This window comes from Excalfactoria chinensis, chromosome 2 (assembly GCF_039878825.1).
Source record: "Excalfactoria chinensis isolate bCotChi1 chromosome 2, bCotChi1.hap2, whole genome shotgun sequence".
Lineage (NCBI taxonomy): Eukaryota > Metazoa > Chordata > Aves > Galliformes > Phasianidae > Excalfactoria > Excalfactoria chinensis.
Window position 1 is genome coordinate 122,547,380 of NC_092826.1, and position 25,879 is coordinate 122,573,258.

At 38.8% G+C, this 25,879-nt stretch overlaps 1 protein-coding gene across 1 annotated transcript in view; it reads right to left on the reverse strand.

Annotated features, from left to right (window-relative positions):
- MINDY3 (MINDY lysine 48 deubiquitinase 3) overlaps window positions 1–11,266 on the reverse strand; it is a 45,933-nt gene extending 34,667 nt beyond the window's left edge. The window contains exons 1-5 of the mRNA XM_072328491.1: window positions 11,048–11,266; window positions 5,683–5,762; window positions 5,149–5,206; window positions 4,226–4,399; window positions 373–424 (exon numbers count right to left, since the gene is read on the reverse strand). Of these exons, the coding sequence (XP_072184592.1) occupies window positions 373–424; window positions 4,226–4,399; window positions 5,149–5,206; window positions 5,683–5,762; window positions 11,048–11,144 (461 nt within the window). The 5' untranslated portion in view covers window positions 11,145–11,266. The remainder of the gene's footprint in view (window positions 1–372; window positions 425–4,225; window positions 4,400–5,148; window positions 5,207–5,682; window positions 5,763–11,047) is intronic.
- Window positions 11,267–25,879: the final 14,613 nt, after the last annotated feature.

The window sequence follows — 25,879 nt, forward strand, 5'->3', positions numbered from 1 at the left end:
TCTGTTTGTCAGTATTAATATCACATATTTCAAAATATGTGGGACTATGTGGAATTTGAGGATGGACGTTTTAAACTCAGTACATTAATTTTAACTAGCTGTGCTTATTCAGCAATTTCACGTTATTACATTGCTCCAGTTTTAAAGTCAAATCCTTTTGTTCAAGGTAATATTCAATTTTAATCTGTGAAATGTAAAAGAAACAAACAAACAAAAAAACAACATAAAAATCCAAACCCCCAAACTGAAATCAAAATTTAACCTGATTTGTAACACTCAAGAAGTTCTTCAACACAGCCAGCCCCTCCAGGGCTATGAATATTAGCGTTACTTCAAAATATTGTATTTTAAATGTTACAACATATTACTTACTGAATTAATGCATGAAATCGCTCAAAGCCAAGCTCTTCCACAGCCAAGGCAGCTATACACAAGAGACACTTTTCAGCACTACACATGGCAAAAAATGACACAAGATACACACAGCAAGCTAGTATACTTTCAAGCTTTAACTATATTTTTGATTTTTAATCCTCCCTTGACATTCTCATTTTTTAACTAGTTTGTATAAAACTGATCCAGTGAACATTAAGATTCCGCCGTACAAAACTGACTATTTCTATTTGGAGTAATCAATTTATTAAAAGCACAAAGCCACTGGATTGCGCAGCTTTTAATACATTTGTCAAATGGTAAGCTGTTGATTTTGTACAAATCACAACTGTCAAAGTCATCAAGCATATGCATGCTACAGATGTAACTTCACAGGTCAGTAAGTATTATTTCCTAGAAAAGCAAGCATGATTATTTGGATCATTTTATCAATGTAGAAAAGCTGTATTTTTTCTTTTAGAATACACCAATATTACTGAAATTTGTTTCTTGTTCTTCCTCTTTTAATACTAATTCAGTATTTATCACAAAAAAAGAGTAGAATTGAACTTCTACACATTCTATTTTTACATAGGTTTTTCCACTGTTTTCTGTTAATCGTAGTTAAATAATCTTCCAAGTGTTACCTCCAAAACAAGAAAAAATAAAAATAATAAAAAAAAAAATACAGCATTTAGTGTCTTCCCAAGTTCAATGCAGGCTTTATATCTTTGTTCCCCCTCATAACATTTTCAAGCCAGGGTGATGAAATAAACTTTTAAAGATGTGCCAGTTCTGTAATTATAGAATCCTGACAAGTATTTGGATATTAAGACTGTAGAAGTCTTCAGTGCCCTTTACCCTTCAGTACTTGTACCTGTGAGTGGAGTAATACACTAAACAGATGGAGCAGTTTGCTGATACAGGCCACTCAGCTGATTTTTTAAATGAAGTCTGATCACTTAGCTATTGAATGACTTCCTACGATTGTCATTAAAGACCTGAAGCCATTGGAGTTAATACTACTGCCCAGTTCCTCCCACGACTCTATTAATGGCTTTTTATCCATTTTCTGACTTCATTTTGAAAGGTGTGTTTGGTTTGCCCATGTATAAATACAACTGACTCTGATTCTCCAGCAGCGGAATAATTTCATTTCCTACCCCAAAAATAAGGCAGTGGTTTATTCTTTATCTTTTTAACAATTACTTCTACTACTACAAAAAAAACAAAAACAAAAACAAAACCTACTGCAAAAACCAGGTTTCCAAGAACAAAATTAGGCTTAAAAAGATTAAGATATTTTTGAAAAATGTGAAAGAAAATATTAGACTACACCGCAGAAAATTTCCAAACCATGCCTGTTTTTTAATTAATGCATAAGTATTTTAATAAGGAGACTATAAATGCTAAAGGATCCCCTTCCAAAGAGTTGATGCCATTTCTGCATAAAGTTAGAGGGAATAAACCATATAAAGCAACCTTTGAACCTGGGAACTTGCACTACTACAGCCAATGCATGGCCAACAATCACTAGAATACATCACAAAAGCAGATGAAAAATGCTACTGCATTCAGTAAGTGTGCTTGAATCCCTGTTTTGTTCACACACCAAGATTACAGGCAGCTCCATTCTGTTACTACAGAACAGAACAAAGTGGTTAGAGAAGCACTCTTGAAACAAAGGGAAAGAAGTAGAAATCCTAAAAAGAAGTGCAGATAGACATAATCCAAACAAAGCTAGATAAAGACAGCACTTAGTGGAGAGGAAAAGTACGAACTGCAATAAAGCACGAGTTGTGTGAAAATACAGTAGTACAGAAATCCTACTGAGTCCAAATTCTATTGTGCTGCATCTAATCACATTTTAAGTTTTTGTATTTCATGATTTTACTGTAAACTCATTCCCACGTTCAGTTCCCAAGTAGCACTAGCCTGCCACAAGGGATTGCATCTCTAAGACTCCTCTGCCAGCCTACATCACCTCTCAAGTTCCAGAAACTATGACAATGTCAGTTTGTATTTTTACTGGTTACAGCAGCCAAGCAAGAAATAAACTTATTCTTTTGCACTAGCAACAACAGAACTCTGCATTATTAGCAGTACCTTCTTACTAATATCTTTCTTCCTAGGCTAACCAAGCAGAAACTGAAATTGCTCTTTTAGTTAAAATAGCAGGATTTTAAAAAGAAAGCACTAACAAGTACATCTTAAATCAGGAAATGTGTAGCATTAAATAATGAATAATTAAAATACTGATTGAACTGTAGGGTACATAAAACAGGAATGTAGAATAGTTCAAGTAGAATATGAACAGTCAAGGAGACTTGCATTCATGACAAAAACATACTGCTCATAGTGAGCGTATTCTGCTCTTCCTAAAAGCATTCTATGGTGTTAAGGACAAAGTCAGGTAGAGCTTGTAGAGAACTGGGAAAAGCACAGATAGAACTGACTAGTTCATTAAGTGTTAACGTTGAGGATAAAAAGAGTTTGTGCTTAAAAAGACCTCATGAACACACTTTCCATAAAGTTCCTTGGAACAAGGCCATATGTTAACCTAAAGGAAGTTAAAAAAGCTATTGATAACCAGGCTCTGCTTCACTTTTTCTTCAAATGAAAAGTCATAATATGAGCAAGAGCTTTGCAGACATGTGGAAAAGCAGCCAAAATCAGGAATTTCAAAGTTACAACCACTTTAACTTTCAAAGGAAGATTTTTTTCATTCTCAAAACCAGGAAAGTTGTAGATACAATTTCCCATATAGTATTCTTTCTTTATAAGGAATAGCTCACTTTGGGACTTTATTGTGGTGACTTTTTTTCCCCCAGTTAACTAGAAGTTTAATCATCACTTAAGTCCTCTAAAACACATGAAGCATTTCACAGCAGATGAAGATGACTTGTGCCATAAAGAGCTCCAGCACTACTAATTGCTGTAGCTAGCTTTACACATACAAATCTACTTGTACAATTCTTACTTTGTAATTATGTCACAAAGTGGTGAATGACAGATACCTTCCGTCAAAAGATGGCACCTTTATAAGCATGTTCTCATGTGAAGAGTTTTTCATACTTCTCAAAGGGCACATTGAGAACAAAAACTAAAAGAAAAAGAAGCTTAACTTTTAACATGTTATATATCCCCTACTAATGCTTAATAAATACATCTCAATGATCACGTGCATACAAAAAAATTTCCATATCACTGGAACCACAATAGTTAAATTGTCACATCTTGATGTCATATCTCAGTGTAACAGAAGATATTCAGTAACTACTGAAGAAATCAAGACATTTGAATAAAGTAGGTAAAAGAAAAATTCTAGCCTACAAAAAAAAAAAATCTGTTAATCTAATAAAAGGTTGTTGGATTAAGCTGTTCTGGTATCACACGGAAGCAAAGGGCAGAATGCTACTTCTCCCTAACAGGGGATCCAGAATATTTCAGAACTAATTCAGCTTTCAAGAGTTTCTTGTAGAAGCTCTTCTGATACAGCTACAAATGGCCAGTTAAAATATTCCTCTGGTGGCAGGAAGCATGCCTTTTTTCCAAATTAAAAGGAAAAAAAAAAAACAAAAAATGGCCTCAAATTACAAAAACAAACCTGAAAAGTTCATGCAAATTGCTCAAATTCAAGGGAATAACATCTCTAAGAACCCCAGTGATTGAGATGCCTTTCACAAAAAGAATTCATGCCTCTAATTAAAACAAATATCCACTACAGCTAATGGAATTACAAAGGCGAGAACCTCATCGGTATACTAATAAAAAGCAAAGGACCCTTAAAAACAACATAGTAACATAATACTTTACTACGTTATAGAGAATTTAGAACAGAAATACATCTTACAAGGTTGTTCCTCTTGACGACTGGATTCTGCAGGACTTTCAGAAATACTAGCAGTTTCTTCAGTTGTTTTTCCCCTTATCCATGTTGCCAGAGAGTACGACTCAGAGTTATCAGAGCAAGCCATTTCCAAAATATCACATAACGTATGACAGAGAAGGTTTTTCTGTTCTACTTCTGAAAGATCAGAAACCTGCATGAGTTCAGTTGCTGTTAATCAGCATCTTATATGCGCTCCTAACATTTTTTTTGTACTCGTTAACATTATCTAAACAATTATGTAAGCTAACTTTAACTTACTAATACTAACTACTCTGTGACAACACTGGACCAAAGAATCATAAAGCTATCTTTAGAGAAACATGTTTTAATATGATTTCTAACCTATTCCTTCTTTTAGTAATAGATTTCAATTAATCAAGTATTTATAAAACACACAAGTGCTTTACAAAAAAGAATTCAGAGACTTTGGGTTGTTTAGCACGAAGACAGCAAGGCTTTGGCAAAACATTATTACAGCCTTTTATTATATAAGAGAGCTTGGAAGAGAGAGAAACACCTTTTCTATTTTTTATTTTTTTGATCAGGTGACAGCATAAGGAACAATGGCTTTTAAACTTCAAGAGGGTGAATTTACATGATATATTAGAAAGAAATACTTTACAGAGATGACAGTGAGGCACTGGACCAGGTAACCTAGAGAAGCAATGGATGCCCCATCATTGGAGGTGTTTGAAATCAGACTGGACTGGGCTTTGAGCAACCTGATCTAGCAAACGGTATCCCTGCCCATGGCAGGAAAGTGTACTAGGTGATCTCTGTGCTCCTTCCAACCCAAACCATCCCACCATTCTATACATACTACCTCTTTTTTTTTTTTTTTTCCTCTTTTTTTTCATAAAAGAAAAAGAAAAAAGTCTCGGTACCTGGACAGTCTCTCCAAGTAGACTTTTCGCTGGTAAAAAGCCTCTTCAAAAGGAACGCCTTTGATATCAAAGCATCAAGTAATGATTAAAAACAAACACCACCAAATTTTACATTTTACATCACTACAAGCTCTACAGCGAAGCACTTCTGTATGTTATTAGTTTCACACTCTTTGTCCTTCAGTAAGGCGCCCTAAGCCTGCACTGTTTACTGATTTTTCTCATTCAATGTAGTGTAAAGGTGCCCCAAAATATTACATTCAATCTCATTAACACTGAATAAAGCAGACTTCAGAGTATTAAAACAAACACCTCCAGAGTCACAGGACTGTAGTAATGGATGCAAAATTTTGCAATATGTAACTGAGGAGGAATACCAGAAATCAAAAATCCCTTTCAGTATTTACGAATTACTGATATAACCATTACAAATCTATTGCAATAATTTCCGTACTTTAGTTCCATATATGCTCTGAAAAGAACAAAATTTGGGCTTATTAATCTTAAATCCTTGCTGTAATAAAGACATCTTACCTGTACAGGTGCAATCACTGCACAAGGGCCACCTTCAAATTGCTCTAAAGCAGTTGATTCAGATTCACTAAAGACAAATCCTGTCAGATGGAAAGCAAGCAGTAATTAGTGAAATACGTAAACAAGTGTGTTTAAATATCACTGTCTTCTAACAGAAAAGGCATTTGTTTTCTTCATTTTCTAAAGATTAAATGAGTTTTCTAGACCTCCCCCTGCCCACAGTCATGCAGCAGAATGTGGTTAAACTATCTGAACCAAAAAGACAGAAACAGGTAAGTAGAGGCATTATCTCAGCAACAGAAATAACAGGGCTAACAGCTAGTGTGGTTTTTTTAACCAGTAAGACTATCAGAGTATGTGTAGCTGAATACTTCAACCATAGTTTTTAGTTTATTATTTCTTAGAAATCAATTAAAATGCATTTATAAGTTACAATATTTTGTCTCAAATATGTAAAAAGTTTTTAAAAATCACTTTTTGAGCATTACTGAGCACACACAGTGCATTTCCATTCCCTACAAAAGGATGGTGTATCAGTGCTGCCTATTAAGGCTGAAATACGAGTAACTCAAATATTCACTTATAACCACCGAAGCAAGCATCTTAGCAGCAGCATTTCACAGTACAGACACCGTACTAAGCAACACACAAGGTCACCTATTTTTCCTTCTCCATCTTTAAAGTCAGAATTATTTTCACAGCCATGTGATAGGGCAAACGCTGGAACCAAAAATGCCGAATTATTTGCTATCACTTTGCTCTTAAACTTCCCTTCAAGACATGCTAATTCACAGCTTGCACTTCTCAGGTAAAAGCATGCACATGGACAACAAAGAACTTGATGAAGCTGGTGCACAACAACTTAGAGAGAGTGGCATTTCACATTATTTTTTAAGTGCCAGTAAGATAGTGCTAAAGTAATGTTCATGTAATCTAGAAACCATGCAACTACAGACAACAACTAATGAGCAAATGCAAGCAAGGACAGAAAAAAAGGAAAATACACATGCATAATCCCTTGCAGTGTCAGCCTCAGTAGAATATTCAACAGTTTCTCCTTTCCCCAGTGCTGTACCATTATACTCTGCTGTATCAGATGCAAGCACCCTCAACTTCTGCATGTGAGTCTGAACGAGGGCAACGTATCTCCTGGTACAGACTTCTGTGCAACTGCACAACAGGCACATCATCCCAAGCATCACCAGAGAGCACTGTGCACATCTGAGGGCAGCTTTCATCACAGACATGATACTTGCTCAACACTGGTGTGAAAAAAACCTGTAAGGCGTACAGTGCTGCTGTAGTTCTTAAAATGTGGGCTTTCCCTGCATCTGATAGCAAGGCTCCAGCTTTTCTGAACCACGCGCAGTACAATGATGTGTTTTATATCCAAACCTCAGATGCCTGTCATGCCTCAGATCCAGCATCACTGAATTTAGCAATGAAACTGTATTAATCCATACTTCAAAATTCGCATTAGTGTGAATTCATTCCACTGTTCACATGCCCTAATAAGAAACATTACCAACATCTTAACTATCTGAATTAGCTTGTGCATGCTTATCTGTATTAAAACATGTTTCTTTCTGCTTTGAAGCGTTATAGCATGCCAGCTAAGCACACTGCATCAACTTTTTTTTAGTTATTTTAATGATTTAGCCGCTGCAGTAAAACAACATACTTGGATGTGGTACCATTAGACCACGGTTAGAAATCTTGACTTTGTTTCATATTCTTCAGGTTTCTTAGAGAAAGCACCAACTGCCTCAGCTCACCCTGCCCTGCTTTCAAAAACTGCCTCCTAAAAAAACAAAATCCAGTGAGGTTCATCAAGGTGAATTTCGGGAAAGACGATACAAAACTGATACTATCTACAACATGACAGAACACAAGCACAGCAAAATCACATGCAATAACTAAAGCAGTTATTTTCTTTTCAGCTAATCACTGCTTATTGCTCAATAAGTGTCATGAAGTAGCAAGAAAAAAACCACAAAATCAACCCACTGAAACCAAACAAACCAAAGGTGTTGTTTTCCTTCTTAAAACGTCTGTGAAATCTAAAGTCAGCTCAGGTAACATTTCAGACACCAGCACTGAAGTTCTTCTGGCTTCAAAACTACCACAGCCTGCAAATCACATCTCCTTACTTTTTGTTTTGCAAAATAACCACATCTTGAGCAATCTCTATAAGAACTCATCACCCCCACACTCTTGCAATGATCCACAGGAATGGTCTGGCCATCTTTTAAGCTACCAGAGTAAGACCAGCAACTCTGATCTGTCCTAATTTCTACTAATCCAAATTATTTCTGTCATTCAGCTCCTTTTACTGAAGAAAAAAACACCAAGGTAAAATAATGCAGCTGATTTAACCCTTTTCCCCCCTACTATCTACCTGTCTTCTATCCATAAGTAGCATTATCATATTACATCAATCACTGGTATCGTTTGCCTTGCTTGCCATTTACAACTCTACCAACTCTTCTGCTGCCCTCATTTGTTTTTCCACCACCACTGTTCTGCTTTACCCTCCTGTCTGCATGAAGTACATCCAGACTCCTGTTTTTAAATCGCTGCCACCAATATTTTCAGATACAGCTTCTCTGCTATTTGCAATTTGTCCTCATGTACTTTGTCTACTATTGACCAAAGTTTCACTTTTCTCATCTTCCCCAGATCTGACATTTACCAAGGCTCACACTTCTTACATCTAACTGTCAGTTCTACACACATTTCGCCTAACAAATGTACAGCTTAGTTACCTACTACCACAAAAAACCCAAACAACTCTACTTAAAAGGTGAGGATGTCCTGGAAGGTTTTGAGGAAATTACCCCAATTAAATAGCAGGCTGCTAATTACACTGGGCGGCCACCTGCTAGAAAACAAATAGGGTTACAACCTGTCTCCTCCAGTTCAGATCTGTCAAACATATAGCTCTGCAAAATGTCAGAACTTCAACAAATGCGTACACTAGTAAGAGCTTTCCAGGTGAGCACTTCTCTAGAGCTCTCATTAAGCCTGTCACCCTTATCAGGAGAGGTATCTTGATACCACAGCCTTTCTTAAGGTAAGGACAGCATATTTTCCAATTTTCCTCTTTGGACCTGGGCAGTAGAAAAAAGATTTGGGTTTCACATTTAGATAACTGTGTCATGGGGCACTTCATATTCTTACTGCTCTACTTTATCCCAACTACATCAGCCACCGTGCCTGTTAGCCAGAGAATATACTCTTCTCATTAACTTAATTTACATATTCACACTCCATTTTGGGCAGTGAATGGTATCTTCTATTCCTCTTCCAGTTCAACAGCGCTGAAGGGGTGTTATTTACAGATAATGACACTCCCTCTAAATAAATAATTGAATCAATATTTCCTCCCTTCCCCCAAAGCATCCTTTTCAAAGCAGCAAGCTCCCTGGTATGCCAGATTTCACCACTTTGGTACAAAATGACATTCACCAAATGTAGTACAGAAACCAGAAACAAAGTCTGTAACACTGGGGATATGCTGCACAAACAGTGGATAGATGGGAGGTTGAGGAAGGCCTAGTCTGTCAATTTTCAAGAAAAAAAATGGATTCTGTTTCATTTGGTCCTGAATCAAATGGGTGATATTTCCTGTGGAGCAGGAACCCACTGTTCAGTCATTTGCACACCTTATGTCAGCACAGACCCCCCCTCAGACACTTTCCCATCTCAATTACACAGGAGCTTTGGCTGATTGCAGAGCTCTCAGAAGCATTCCACAGACCATAACTCAAAAGCTCCAGGCCAAGGCATACTTTGTTCAAAGTTTGATAGCATTACTAATACAGCAACTACAAAAATGGTTCCACTAAAGGATGTAAAGAGATAGTACTTATGGCAGACAGCAGTAGCAAGTAGAGGTGAGACAACAGCTACAGTCACTTCTTCCACCTGTCTGCGTGCCAACATTTGTCTTGCACCTTCACAGTTTCATGTTTGCAAGCCCCAGAATCAAAACAAAGAATTTAATGTTGCCAGTGCAGCATGGTGTGGGAATTACTCCTAATTCTCAAACCATCACTCACTTCAAACTGCATAACCACTTTAGTCAGTTCAGTTCTGCTAGCTGGCCATGCATCAGTTGATCTTCTCCCATAATACCTTACAGAGAAGGCTGTTTTCTTTTAAGACAGGACAGGGATACAGACTGACATCTTGCACGTCATTTCTATCAGTAAGTTTCTGTATTATTCCTTATAAATGTAGGTTTGATACAACACCAGAAAATCCCCATCAAGAAGAAATTATGCACAGGATTCATATGCAATTTACACATGAAAAAAGAAAAAAAAGAAAGAAAAAAAGAAAATCACCCTACAAATACCCTATGGTCCAATATTGCTGTCTTGTCTCCGGCTGCCTTCCAGGGATCATTGAATATAATGAGTTGGAAGGACTCATAAAGATCATCAGGTCAAACTTTTTAGCCCCACACAGGACCACCCAAGGAACCAGCTCATACCCCGAGTGCATTCTTCAGATGCTTCCTCAGCTCTGGCCAGCACAGTGTCATGACCGCTCCCTGGGCAGCCTGTTCCAGTGCCTAACCACTCTCCACTGAAGAACTTTTTCCTGATACCTAAAAGTGACCTCCCCCGCCACAGCTCCATGCCGCTCCCTCGGGCCCTGTCGCTGTCACACAGAGCAGAGCTCAGCGCTGTCCCTCTCCTCCCTGTGAGAGGTCTCCCCTCAGCTCCTCTGCTCTGGGCTGAGCAACCCAGGGACCTCAGCCACTCCTCATACGTCCTCCCCTCCAGGGCCTTAACCATCTTGGTACCAGGCACGTGCTCCAGGTGCCAAAGAACCCGTTTACAAACAGATCTTCTGACCCGGGCCTGTCCTGCTTTAGAAAAGACCGTTTGTGACTGCCCTGTTCTTGGAGTAATGAAAGGCACCTCAGCACTATGCCACAAGCTATGCAGAATAATGAAATAAGATGCCCTTTTAAGACATGTAAGAAATACGGTTCATTTCCTATTCAAATTAGAGGCAAAGGACGATCAAGCTGCATTAAAAAAAAAAAACAAACAACAAAACAAACAAACAAACAAAAAAACCAGACCCAAACCCCAGTGACTCAGAACCGAAACTGCTGCATCATTTTCCCGAGGGCCCCACGCCGTGCGGAGCGGGAAGGTGCCCGCACGCAGCTCCGCGCCCCGCCACAGGGCCACGGTGCCCTCGGCACCCACGCGGGGCCGCACGCAGAGGCAGAGGGCGGCACCGTCCCGCCCCACAGGTGGGAGAAGCGGGGCGGGCCGAGGCCGGTGGAGGCCCCGCGGGGCCCGGACCGGCGGAGGGGAACACGGGACACCGAGCACGCAGCTACCTTGCGCCCAACGGCAGAATATGGTGTCGGCCAGCCCGCGGGGCCCGGCTTTCTTGCCCCACACCAGGTGGACGAGCTCCTGGCCCACCTCGGACATGACGGGGCGGCGGCGGCCCCCGGGGCCGGGAGGGTGAGGCGGAGCCGGCGGCGGAGGCGGCTACGGCAGCCGCTGCCCCTGCGCAGGGGAGGGGCCGGGCCGAGCCGGGCCGCGCCGGGCTCCTAGCGGAGCTGCGCAGGCGCCGCAGCCTCTCGTCTTACAGTTCCGCTTCCTGTGTGCAGCGGTGACCGCGCAGCCGTTGCAGTCGGAGGCGAGCTCGGGAGGGCTGGGGGTGTGGGGAGCGCAGGGTAAAGGCGAATGGTAACCCACTGCCAGTGCTGCGCGTCGTGAGCGGCCCCTGGGAGACAGCAGTACCTATACAGAATATATCACAGAATCGTTATGCTTGGAAAAGACTTCTAAGGTCACCTAGTCCAGTCGTCGACCCATCACCACCATGTCCTGTAGTGGCACATCTACTCGTTTCTTGAGCTCCCCCCGGACGGTGACTCCATCGCCTCCCCGGGCAGCCCGTGTCAGCGCCTCACCGCTCTTAACAATAAGCTCCAACCTGAACCTCCCCTGGCACGACAGAAGGCCGATACCTCTCATCCTGTCACAGCTGGGAGAAGGGACCTCAGCCTTCTCTCAGCTTCTGGGCTTTAAAGACATACGAATATTTTCAGGGTGGGAATCAAGTGGGTGAGGGTAGGCTCAGTGGCAGAACAAGGGGCAGTGGGCATGTAAACAAAACATGGAGGTTCCATATGAATGTGAGGAAAAGCTACTTTATTTTGGGGGTAACAGAGCACAGGAGCAAGCTGCCCAGGTATGTTGTGGAGTCTCCTCTGGAGATACTCAAAACGTGCTTGGGTGCTTTCCTGTGTAACTCACCGTAAGGAGCCTCCTTTAGCAGGGCATTGTGTTGGGTGATCTCCAGAGGCCCCTTACAACTCCAACTATTCTGTCTCTCTGGTCTTTGACCCTGATGCTGTATGCTCTCCCTTTTAGTCTTTGCTGCTCCTTATGCGCTACCCTAGATGCTTTATTTGAAATTGTGAGCAGTGGGGCAGCAGTGGTGATGACGGTGGCACTACATAACAGAACCTTTTATGGGTTAATATGAGACAGACAGTACTCAGTGTGAAGAGCTGTCAGCTTTAATGTGGCCTGGGTTTGTCAAGACAGTTTCGGAGCTCAATTGTACCACAGATGTATTGAGAGAGCTTGCTTTGCATGTTTGCTGTGTATGTTTGGTAGAAGCTCCAAACTGATATATGGGTATGATGCAGTGCCTGGATATATACGTAAAGGTTTTACTGTTCTTGAAAAAGCTGTCTTATCTGACAGTACCTAAATTCATATAATACTTTGAAATGATGATTATTTTAAACCAGTTCTCCATCTGGAAATTAATGTGGAATATTGTGCCCATCTGTTTCTATTCATCATACAGTTATTACCTTTACAAAGACTGAATTTTATTGGGAATGTTACATATGCAATCATACTGAATTAACTGTGAGAACAGCCAGTGCTGGAGCGTTTGTGAGCTTTCTCACGTGTAATACCACAGATTGCTCAGAAGATGGTGTGATTGTACTTCAGATTGTTAAGCGTTTTCCAGTGCATGCAGGAAGAAGTATTTCCTGACTTACTGACAAGCCGTCTCTTTCCTTCAGTATTGATGAACAGTATTGATTTTGGATTTACATAAATAATGCTTAAAATGTCCACGTTCAGATTTTTTGCATAAAGAAAGTGTAGGTCCAAACAGGTGGAACTTAATTGAAATTAAAAATATCAATACAAAATCAGATTCCATACATACTATAGATCTATTTTATAATTTTATTATTAGATTATTAGATTTAAAAGTTTTGCTTCAATGATGTCCAATAAAGTAAAATAAGAATTTACTTGTGGACTTAATGCCTTGAGTAGAGTACTAGGTGTAATAGGCTTAAAAATGTAAGCATCCCATGAGCAGGAGGATAATAGAAACATTTCAAAATGGAGCAATGTTATGAGCATCGACCAACTATAGACTGTTCACTGATGGGCCGTCTTTATGAGAAGAAAACTGCAAGATTTAGCAGGCTGCTGAGCATACAGCTGAATGAGTCGCTGCTGTAGGGATAGGAGTTAGGTGATGCTACTACCCAGTAGCACCAAAAAACCCGAAGTGCAGTAGGTTTACTTATCATAGATTGGAAGCCTGCTTACCAATCATACGTCTCTTAGTACAGACCAATAGGTGAGCTAGCAGCTAATACTCCTGTAGTGTCACAATAACCTCGTATAACCCGTGCTTCATGTCATATGAGAATGATTTCCCTTTTAAAATGTCTCACTAGCTGTTCACCATTGGTTACATCTGGATTCTATTAATTTCCTCCATGTAGTTTGAATGCTTACATGAGAAAACTTCTATTCAGAGTTATTCACTTTACGGGCAAAAACAAAGTAATGAGAAACAAGATGGAAAGCAATTTGACCCATTTTGATGATTTGGTTGTCAGTACAACACATGGGGTTTGATGAAGACAAATTAATGAATCTGGGAAAGAGGCAGCAATCTGCCACACAGTGGTTAGAAAAAGCATTAGGAAATGATTTTGGAAATATCACTGAAGTCATTAGCTTCAGTAATACAAAGGGTAAAAGGCAAACCCACACCGTCAGTTGTTCCAGACAACGCTGGCTACACGCAAATGGGGCCATGGTTATCATAAATTATGACTTAATCTCTCACTGATCATCTTTAAAGTTTTGAGTATGAGAGGAGGAAACTGAAAAAAGGAGATTTGGAGAAATACACTGAACTGGAAGTCTGATATTTTGTCATTAGAACATAGCAGGACTTCTGCTTGTTTCAGTTTGTTGGCTTTCTTCAATAAGGGGCAAACTATCTCCTGTATTTCAGAAACTGAATACATGAGAACTGGGGACTGAATTGTGAATGAAAAGTGTGCAGAACAGCACACAGATGCATGGAAATCCTATTTTCCAAGCTTTCTGAAACTGCTGTATGTAAGTATTGTTTCTGTGGAGTCTGGGGTGAACCGTACAGACATACTGTACAGTTAGGAGTTTGTGGAAGATAACAGCAAGCTTCTCCATATTACCTCCTTAAATATGCATAGAAGTAAGCAAATCAAGAAAGATTTATACTAACTGCTCTACAGCATTCCTTGCACGTAGCCTGAGTGCACAGCTGTAAGCTACTTTTATTTGTTTCCGAATAGTTTCTATTAAAGGTTTTCCTCTTTTTTTTCAGTTTCTCCTTTTAACTGTTGGGCTGCCACCTTGCGGTTGGTTTGGTGGTGCGAGATAACGTATTTTGCCTTTTAAATAGTCATTTTTAATTTGTCAGATGCTGTTAATTCCATCTGTATGCTTGTTTGGTGTTTTCCTGGTTTTGTTTTGTTTTGTTTTTGAAACATAGCAGCTTCCATTCTCACCCTTCTATGCTCTAATCCAAACTCACTTGCTTTAGCTTTGTTCTATTAATTTCATTATGCAGCGTGTTCTCCACAAAAGGAGGTAATAAAGAACATGAGCACATACTGTCCATCTGTGCAGTCCTTTTTGGTTTACTTCAATGTATTTTTTACAGATTAACTCTATTGTGCTTTAACACTGGCAAGCATCTAAGTACAGCACAGCCACTCAGTCCTCCTCAGTGAGATGGGGGATAGAATTGGAAAGGTAGAATTGTGAGGGTTAGGACAAAGACAGATTACTAGATAAAGCAAAAGCCACCCGTGCAAGCAAAGCAAAACACGGAATTCATTCACTGCTTCTCATCAGCCAGCAGATGTTTTACCTCACCAGGAAGATGAACATCCCTCTGAATGTATTAAAATGTACAACGAATTAAATACACATACTCTAGTTAGAGTCAGGCAGGAAAGTTTCAGCTTTGCAAAAGGGCTGGTTTATTACAGAAAATTCCACTGAAGTGTTCAGAGCAGGTTTTCCTTCTAGCTTGCAGATGCTGGGGAAAATTTTGTTTTAGTGGAGAAGTTTGGTTTTGGAGTTGATAATGGGATCTGTGTTGGAAGAATGCAGACTGAAGAGCATTGTTCAGATGGCTCATAGGTGAAAACAGTTGGAAAATTATTTGTACTAAACAGACCAGAGCTGCTTTCTCTAAATGTGACAGTCAAAAGCATTTGCCAGCTTAGCAGTCTTGCCCTCTATATTATCTAACTGATCTTATATTATCTTACCTTATCTCTATTATTATCTTAAATATGTTCTCATTTCCTTTTTACTTACAGTACTTATTTTTAATGACTCTTGCTTATTTTATTTTATTGTCTTTCCACTGTTTTGTCTCAGATATTACATTCGTACCATATTTTAAGAATATGTAAAGAAAAATGTAAAGGCAAAAGACCCTTTTGGGAAGCATCATTTGTGACCATCAGTGAATGTGGAGATACTGGCCAGTGCTGAGAAAAGCACCCAACTCGTGAGGAATTGTAGGGAAAGGGAGCTCATAAGTAAGTTACTGTAACTTAAACATTTATTTTAGATGGATCTTGTCTTTCATCGGACTACATATTCTTACTTGTTGAGACCAGTTCCTACTTCCCCTTTACACCTTTATTACACCAAAATAAATCATAGGATTGTATTCATCATTATATCCTATTATTTAGGATTATTACTTAGGCTCTATATATTTGAGTCATGCACTTAAGAATGACATTTAAAGAATGAAACCACTGGTTGCTTCAAGTTGTTCAAATTAACTTAAGTTTCTATGAACAAAATTCTTTGCCCACTAGAGGGTATTGCAGTTCTTTGAATAGCTAGAATAAAGCTATATAGTTTAAATAAATCCAGTGTAAAAAACCCGTGGCATAGTCCTGTGGTTAAGAAATTAAGGGTCAGGAAGCTTTGCTGATTTATAGCAGCTGAACATCTGCTTTGGAACACACACAGTGAAGGATTTCAGATTTATGGTTTCCCACAACAACCATGACTTGCCACTGTTTTACATACTGTTGGCATTTTTACTGACATCTTTTATTCCCGAACATAAAAAACACTTTTTTTTACCCTTACATTTCTGCCCATACAAAATTATGCTGTCGTTTTTGTTTGCTTCAGATTTTCCTACTTTAATTCCAGAAGAATTAAGACTCTCCTGTCATTCTAAGAAGCAATTGATAGGCATCTTTAGCCGGGCATCATAGCATTGTGAGATGGTTATGATCTGAAACTGTCTAGATGAATTAGGAATGTATCCTCAAAGCCACATTATCTATTAGTAACAAACTGAATGGTGAACAGGAGTTTACGCTCAAAACGATACTTCTCCATTAGTTAATGTAATCTGTTCTTGAGATGAAATACTTTGAATGATTCACAGTCCATACGTTAGAGACCATAACTGCAAGTACCAGAAAAGGTTTTCCTTGAAATTTAGCCATTCGGTGGAAAGAAGCAGGTTTCCTTGTTTTATAGGAAATCACTTTTCTTTCTGTTCTGTAAAATGATCACTTCCAGAAACATCTGAGCATCTAAATGATATATTTTTCTTTTCTGCTTACTTCCCTTCTGCCCCTTTGAAATATCTTCAGATGTTGGAAAAGATTTGGAAAAGTTCTTACTGTGGTCTTACATTTGATTTGCTACGGAACCAGACAGCATTTCAGTGTCTACCTGTCCAGGTTTTAGTGACCTGTTCAATCTTTTCTCATTTAGATGTTTCTTATGCCATTCTTACTGCCTCATGCGCTTGACCTGCAAATTGTATGTACTTACTTTTCTGCTAATATTTCCATAGTCTTATGTTTTCATCCAGCACTACTCCTTAGCATCTTGGCAACAAAATTATCAACTACCACCATCATTTTTATATTTCCAGCACATGTGACCAACTGTAATCCTCCCATCATATGTTAACTATTATAGCTTAGGAGTGCTATTATGTAGTTCTCTACTCTTGTGTTCGCATCTGTTGTTCATCCTTAATATTCAGTACTTGGCATACTTTGTTTTCAGTACAATGTAAGAGAGTTTAATACTCAGGAGATTTAGATCCCTGTGGCCACATTCCTTCATTTGTATCCAGTATTGCAGTGTATGTCCTGTATTGCTAAATCCACCTTTCAGATGAAAAGAAACTAATGACTTGCAGTCATTGAGGCAGAAACTGTGCAACTGTGCTTGCATTTTTTCCTCCAATTTGGACATGTAGTCAGAGCAATCACAGTAGCAGTGACTGTGTGAAAGGGGAGTAATTGCCTATGCAAATTAGACATACAATTACAACCATTTTCGTGTGTGTGTGTGTGAAGATTTATGCTTAAAATCATGTAGTCCTGTTCATATAATTAGGTGTGTTGGCAGTCTTCTAGCAAAATTCAAAATAATTAAATGTTAAGCCACATTTCTCAACTGTAGATTCCACTGAATGTATTTGATGTTCTTAATCTCCAGCTCCAACCTTCTACTTGTTTATTAATGGTTATATTTATGTGTGCACTGTAATACATTATATATATATATATATATATACATAGTATAGATACATATTTATCTCTGTGAATGATATTCTGTGAAGTTTAAACTGCATTTATTAGGTTGAATAGCATTCTTATTTAAGAATATTAAATAAAGCACTTTGAAAAATATGTTTAATCGAGAGCAAAAAATCTGTTGTTTCAGTTAAATGGTCTCTGCTATTTGATTGTTAATGACTGTAGGTTCAGAACATTTGTAAGAATCATAGGATCATAGAATCACCAAGGTTGGAAAAGACCTAAAAGATCATCTAGTTCAACCGTTCACCTATTACCAATAGCTCCCACTAAACCATGTCCCTCAACACAACATCCAGGGATCAAAACTATCTTAAACTATGAAATACCCTGGTTATTCTGGTTATTCTACTTTACAACAAGGCAAAAGCTTGACTGAGGTTTAAATTTCATTTTTCTTTTAAAAAGTATGAACTCTTGAAAAATAAGGCTAAGGGAAAGCCTGCTCTTTCAGTCCGGCAGTAGGACTATTGCTAGAACCACTGATAAGAAATAAATAATCAGCAGGTAAATTAAGAATACTGTGGCAACTCTGCTCATAAGATGGTTGTCTGTAAAGTATAGAATGGGCAATTTGATATTCAAACATCTTGAATCACTAGAAGTGGTTGAGGTGCTTGTTATTAATTTGTACAAAACTGGTAGTGTCAGAACTTGTTCTGTAGTTTGATATATGGTACATTCTTGCAGTGTGTTTTACAAAACTTAGTGTTATGTGAAGAATGTGTGTAGAGTTTCCAAACCCATTACTTTCTATTATAACCTCTCCAATTTTATAATTATTATCCTTTATGTTCTTTTAGTGGCTTCAGCTACACACAAAACGATCCTTGGGCAGCTTTCTTCTACTCTGCCTTTGAAAACTTCATTCTGGAACAGTGCAGCTGAAGGCAAAACCCAAGAGCTTGTCAGGAGCTGTGAAAGCAAGTTTGTACTATAGAGAAACACGTGATGAAAGAGTTGCATTTTTTGGTTGGGCTCCTTTTTCACAACGCTGAAAATAAAAATTGATGTGTAGCTTAATGTGGCAAAAAACATCAACAAGTTTTGTATCTTTCAGTGAAGAAATCTGTTCATTTCAAGCAGTTAATGATGAGAATGTATATCCTAAATCTTGTGCCTCTCAGTGTTACCATGTTCGTCTAAGTTGCCATACTGACATACCAAATTAAAATCCTGCCTGTTTCTTTTGAGTTTTAAAGAGCGTCATGTTTGTTTGTAGTGAGCAGAACCCTTGGGAACAAAGAAGTTTCCTTACAGAATTCCAGAATAAAATGCAAGGCCAGCAAGGAACCGGTTGCATCTTCCTGGGATTCTGGATTTTATTTTTTTATTTTTTTTTCTGATTTGCAACAGTTGCCAAGCAACTGGTTTCTGTGTACTCCAGCTACTCCTCATCTGTCGTAAGCTTTCCTTAGGGTGCCCACAGGTCCTCTGTGCACCGTGGGCTGTCAGGAACGTCTGCTTGCACCCTGTGCTGAGGTGACAACTGAGTGGGTAATGGGAGTGGAGTGGATGCCTTGAATTTAGCAAGGCCTCTGACGATCTGCCTACTGTTATTGCAGCCAGATTGATGAGCTAAAGGTGGAATAAACGGACAGAGTGTGCCTCTGGTGGCGCAGTGGTATAAGGTGCTTGCAACACCAGAGGCCCGGGGTTCGAATCCCCCCTGTGGCGCAGGTGGCAGAAATGCTGCTCTGCTACACAGAAAGGCTCGAATCCCGGGAGTTGGACTCGATGATCTCTAAGGTCCCTTCCAACTCGCACGAGACTGTGATACAGTAATGCGGGGGGTAAATGAGCTCAGCCATGGAGATCATGGTCACTGGTACAATGCTCACCTGGCAGCTGGTTATAAGCAGCACAGATCAGGGACTAATAGTGATGATAATCATGTTTATCTTCAGCAACAACTTTGATGACAGCATCCTTAGCAAGTCTGGAAAAAATACGAATTTGGAAGGATGGACATCGCAATTGAAGGCAGATCTGCTGTTTGGGTGGCATTCTCAGACTTCACAAATGGGTTGCCAGGAAACTCATGAAAATCATGAGTCTTCAGTGTATCCTCATGGCAAAAATAGGCCAGCTGCATCTTGAGCGGCATGAAGAGCAGGATATCCAGCACATAGAGGGAAATTATGGTTCCTTCTATTTGGCAATTGTGAGACCACCACTGGAGTTCTGTGTCCAGTTTTGGGCTTCCCAGTATAGGAGAGACATTGACAAAGTGGACCATGGAGATGATGAGCAGACTGGAGCATGTGATATACAAGGAAAAGTGGAGAGAATGTGTTTCTTTCATCCTAACAAGAGAGGATGAATGTGATACAGGGAAGATTATTGCTGTTGATGACTGTCTGATACAGGATGTGGAGAAGACAGGGCCCAAATCTTCTCAAAGAAGCATGGTGGAAGGACAAGCTGGGACCAAAAGCTGGAACATGGGAACTCCATCCCAATTCCCATGAGAGTGGTCAGCAGATGATGGAACAGGTTGCCTGGATAGGTTGTGGTATCTCCATCCCTGGAGACGCTCAAAACTCAACTGACTACAAACCCCAGTATTATTTATTTGGACCTACAATGAGTAGAGGTTGGTGTAAACAATATATAGTTATTCTTTCCAAGCTACACTATTGTATATAAGAGATGCATTAAGTGGTAGCTGTTGAATGCATCTGGGCTAACTCCGGTCAGAAAGATCTATCTTCTCTACTCTTCATTCATATTTTTAAACCATAAGGTACATGTCAATTGAGTTTCATTTTGCAGCTGAGAATATAAAGATGAAGTAACTGAAGTGGAAAAAATGAGTTATGAGTTTTCATTTGTATATTATTCTACTACAGTCTTAGAGGTGTATGGATAGTATGATATTTATTCCACTTTCTCTATGTCTTCTTGATACTTCATTTGATCTCTTGCCTCATAAAAACGTTTTAGGAAGTGAACGTGCTTTCTTTTTTCATATAACCACATCATGACATTTTTTGCACACACCGTTGGTGGTCCACGTGCTTCAATGTTCTGTTCCCCTCCATCTAACTGGGAGGCTTTGCTGTATATTCATTATTATTATTCTAGTTCTGTGCATTCTTACTGCTGAAATAAGTCTATTAGAACTTTTTGAAGGCTCATCCTAATAGAGAGTGGAATTGTTTTACTGAAACTTAGCTGTCTTGAGTAAACACAACTATGTGCAGAGATTTCCTAAACTATGTCAGGTGCTCTGATTAACAGCTTAGTGGCTGCATACTTAGTTTGAAGTTTCTTAGTGCCTTCCCATCCTATTCCTGGTTAGAGAATTGAGATTTCTCCCTCTGACAGTCCAGTATTTGAAAACTTAGAATGAAGAAAAGTCTGTATGTAGAAAGGAATCAATTAGGGGATCGTTTTTGTTCCCCAGAGCTAATGCTCCAGAGAGGAAGAGCACCAAGACAAAACCCATCCGCCATGTGTGCTCAAGTCTAAAATCTGGTCTCAGATATATTGACTATTGCACACTGATAATCGATCTACCTCTAGTCTTTCTCGGTTGTTATTCTTGAAATGTTCCCTCCCTCCCCCCCAATAGTTATATATTTCTTATATCAAGTAATTTTATTCAGAAATAAATGGTAGTTATAGAGACATTATAGCCTCACTGTGGGATTAAATACACAGACAGTTCTGTGTGAAGAAGTATAAATTATAACAATGTACTCCATCAAGTTCCATTTATATGCCCAGAAGATAAGACATTAAAGTACAGTTTTTACCTTGTAAAACAAACAAAGGAAAACAATAAGAATTTATGTTACCCAATAAACATAACAAAAGAAAAGGAATAGAATTTAAAAAATAATGTACTAATTCAAAACAATCAAGGATGAACGTTAGATATTTACGCTATATATCTAAAACCATTCAGTGTAATAAATAACATTGAAGAAAACATTGTAAATCACAGGTTCGGGCTTAGTTTGCATGCATTACTCTTCTATGTGAGATCAGCTAAGCCTTGTATGAAAACATAGATCCCTTAAATATATATATATGTACATATACTTTCTTGAACTAGATTTGTGGAGGTAAAGACTATGAAGTGATAAAGTGCCAAATTTCCCCATGTTTCCAGATGTTACAGCTACTTTGCTGCTTGTCTATAGATCTTGCTATAGCTGGATCTTTAGCTCTCTTTGAGCCTCTTAGTAGGCATGATCTTCAATATTTGATCTCCCTTGTTGACTAAGATTAATTTTAAAAAATCTAAACTTAATATTTTAGATTACTGAATAGGTTCAATGCCAAATTTGTTATTGTCGTGTTCAGAATTGGTCAGATCTGAAAGCTTCACCTCCTGCCATTTATTTTGGAAGTATTTTTCAAGGAATAATTTTTTTCAATAAACACCTTATTTCCTCTTTTGCCAATAACATTTTCATAAGCATGAAAAATTTCTTCTTCTTTTGTATCTAACAGTGCATGATCAAGAAATAAAGTAGTGCCATCTTAGGTAATCAGAACTTTAAGCCCACTGAAGCCTCAAGTTTGATGGGCTTTCAACAGATGCTTTTGAAGGGCTGGAATTTCTCTGGGCTTGCCTAAGACTTGCCAAGAAGTTGTGATATAAAATGTTTTGCAAGAACCAAGGTGAAACAGCTGTCACAGGGGGGAGTTTTTTAATGATGTATGTGAATGTTGGATGTTCACTTTTATTTTTTACCAAATAGCCAAATGCCATCAGTGTTTCCCCAGATTGAAGAGGGGCTTTCTAGTCTCTCAGAATAATCAGTGTAAGAAGCTTGGCCAGGATGGTGTTGGAAGTGTTCTGATGTTGGGTACCAAGTACATAATAAAAATCTTCACTGCCTGCCCAAGTTTATGTTAATATAAAACTTGTGTCAGTCAGTGCCAGGCCATCAAACCTGTGTAAGCTCAAAGAAATACCTGCAGGCTTGGCAGAGGTTTGCCAGATGCTCTTTTGGCAGCTCACCTGGAACCCTGAAGGCAGCAGAAATGCTTCTTGGGCTTTTAAATGTAAATCCTAGACTCTCGGTATCAAATCCTGTTATCAAATAACATCTCCATCTGTGGAGGCCTTAGATAGAAATGCTTCCTCAGAGAGAACCCCAGACCAAAAATGGGAGAGGGATTTTATTTAGCACCTTAATGTAACCTAGAAGCTTTAATGTGACAATCTCTTGCATAATTCAGCTGCGACTGAAGTGTTCAAAAACACCTCAAAGCCATACTGTTACACTATGCCTATAAGGAAAAACATGGAGGTAAGTCACTCAAAACACAGTATCACCCTAAATTGGTTAATAATTGCTATGTCTGGTTTCTAGCAGGAATAAGTAATGAGTTTCTGTAGATAACTGTACCATGAATGTTTCTAACATAAAAACAGTAGACTGTATGGTCTGGTGTAATGTACATTCCTTATTGTGCCTCAAAACACCTGCAATTGTTCTATTTGTCTTTCCTTAAAGCCTTCATTTCAGCCAATCCTGATGATTTCTGAATCCTAGAATTGGTTTCAGCCTGGGGTGGGTGGTCTGAGATCTTAAAGATAATGAATTTTGAGAAGTGTTGTAAAAACACATACTTGATTAGAGTAGATTTCTTTAATTTGTGGAGAAGATGAAGAACGTGTATGTATGTGTGAGTGTACTTGGAACTGCTCCATATGCTGAAACAGAAACCCTCTGGCTGGTCAGCATGCGTGTGTTGCTGGCCACTGCCCCTTTTGTCCAGCCAAACAGCCAGGATAGAAGCAGGAACTGTGGCAGGCTCTGTGAGGGCTGAAATATGTGAGCTTCTGGGAGAAAAGAGCTCTCACATTCTGCTGTACCTGAAAAGAAGGTTTGTCTCATATGATTCTTGTTGTATCTTGATATAAAATACACTTGGAAATACCAATGGCAAGAGTAGCAGACTAGTTCCTTACTTTTTAGTTCACTATATGGTAGTGATGCAGACGTTTTCATTTTCAATAGCTTTAAAAAAGTGTGTTTGCAATGGAGCCCTGGCCATATCAGCTATGCAATCTTCATAAAATAGAAAGACAGAAGTTTTTCTTCTTGCTTGCAGGTCATCTGATGTCTTCCCTGGGAGAGTCAAATGCTTTTTCAACAGTGTTTTGTTCCAGAAAAAAATAGGTCTCGTTTTCCTTACTGTTGCAAATAATGAAACTTATTTCAGAAATGACAATTCTCTCTACATTCCATATACAGATCGTTTGAAAATAAACTTTGTAAGTTGGGATATATGGATCACTTCTGTCACTTGCGGTGCTACAAATTATGTTGAGTTTTGCTCTAGAACTTTGGTAGGTGGGCAGTACAGACTTCAGGATCTGTTTGCAGAATCTGTTTGTCCAAAGAAAAGTATGCTATGAAAGATTTAGGTCAATCCGTATACACTTTTTCCTGCCATTCATAAAAGGGAAGAAGAAGAAGAAATTAAGATGTTCTGGTATTGCTATTAAAGCGATTAAGTAATTTACAATGCAGAGTTCCGTATCCAAAGTTGAGCTCCAAAATTGTTTTTCCACACTGGTAGAGTACATACAACACCTGGCTTCCTTCCATTTTTCTGAAATCTGTCATTGATAAAATAGAGTTCAAGCTTCCCTAAACCAATTAAAACGTTTTTTGCCTCAGGTGGTAAATAAAAGCACATGATAGAACTAAAGCAGACTGGGAGAGTAGTAATCAGTACAGTAGTTCCATATTGAACAATATTGAACACTGTAACAATAACACATAATAAATCATTTTGAAAGGTACATTGGATAAATTTTTTTCAAGGGCAAATAAAGTATACTCACAAGGATCAAAAAGAGACCTTAGTTATTTTTATTTTCTAGTCAAAAAAATGTTGACTGCTCCTTTTTAAAGCAACCCCAACTTGCTTAACTGCAAAATATTTATGACTGTAATTTTGAGTATGGGTCACATGTAAATATGTTTTGCTGGAAGATTTTCGCTTGGAAGCATTATGCAACATTTCAATGCTTTTTATGGTAGCACAATGGAAGGCTGTGCTACCATTCAACAAGACCTGTATAGAATGGAGAGCTGGGAAAGGAGGAACCTGATGAGGTTTAACAAGATCAAGGGTAGACTCTGGGAGGGAATAACCACACGCTTCAGTACAGGTTAGGGGCTGATCTGCTGGAGAGACGGGCACCAAAGAGCTAATCAAGGTGCTCATGATGAAAACTGACTAATAGGCAAAAGTCTTGTGATCGTATTTGTGTAAAATGGCCATTGTTTGTTAGATGCCAACTTCTAACTGCACCCTCAAAACTAAAGAGAAACACAAAGAAGAAAAAAGAGTTTCATGATGAAGTTTCATGATGAGTTTCATGGATTGGTCTTTCCAATTTTTTGAAGTTTAAGGAAGCCCCAGTAGTCACAAAAATTATGCCTCATAGTCACCATCTGCTGTTTCTCAGTCTACATTTCTAGAAGGATTTTTCAATGTTAGTGTCCTTGCATGTCTTAGTTCTAACAGATAGCATAAAGATATATTTAAAATTGTATCATTTGTTTGAAAGCAGAGTTGATTTGGGGAAAAAAAAAAAAAAACAACAAAGTTTTTTAAAACAGAAATATTTGGACAAATAGATTTTCAAGTAAAATGTAAGATGGATAATTGCAGTCAATTCAAGGTCCTGTCATCATAGCACTGTGTTGTAGGCATGACTCAACAGAACTGTCACTGGAAACAGTATCTGGTGTCAGCAGCTTAGACTAGTTGCAATGGATGTGAAAACTCTAAATATCACCAAGTAAAAGTGAAGAAATACTGTTCTGGACTGGAGCAAGGAGAGAGCTTGCTCCAGTTGCCAACCATCTCATTACCATCCTCAGGATAATCTACATCTATCTACAGATGTCCTGCAAATTGTCTTCTATGGACTGTTTTGTACTGAAGTTTGTATTCGTGACCAACTTCATGTCATTTTTCATATGCTGAAGCAGCCAACATATTAGAAAATTTTAATATCTATGAAAAGGATTATTACATAGGTCCTTAGATCCTCAAAAGTTCAGTGGTTGATCCTGAGAGACTGCATATACTATGAATATGGAAGCACATGATCTTGAATTATGCCAGGACATTTGATTACAGTCTCGTGTTAGGAGAGAAACTGTTCACTACAAACTGACAATTGTTAGCCTGAGCGGGCTGTCTCATTTAACATCAGTGCTGCAATCAGCTGGAATACTTACATTTACC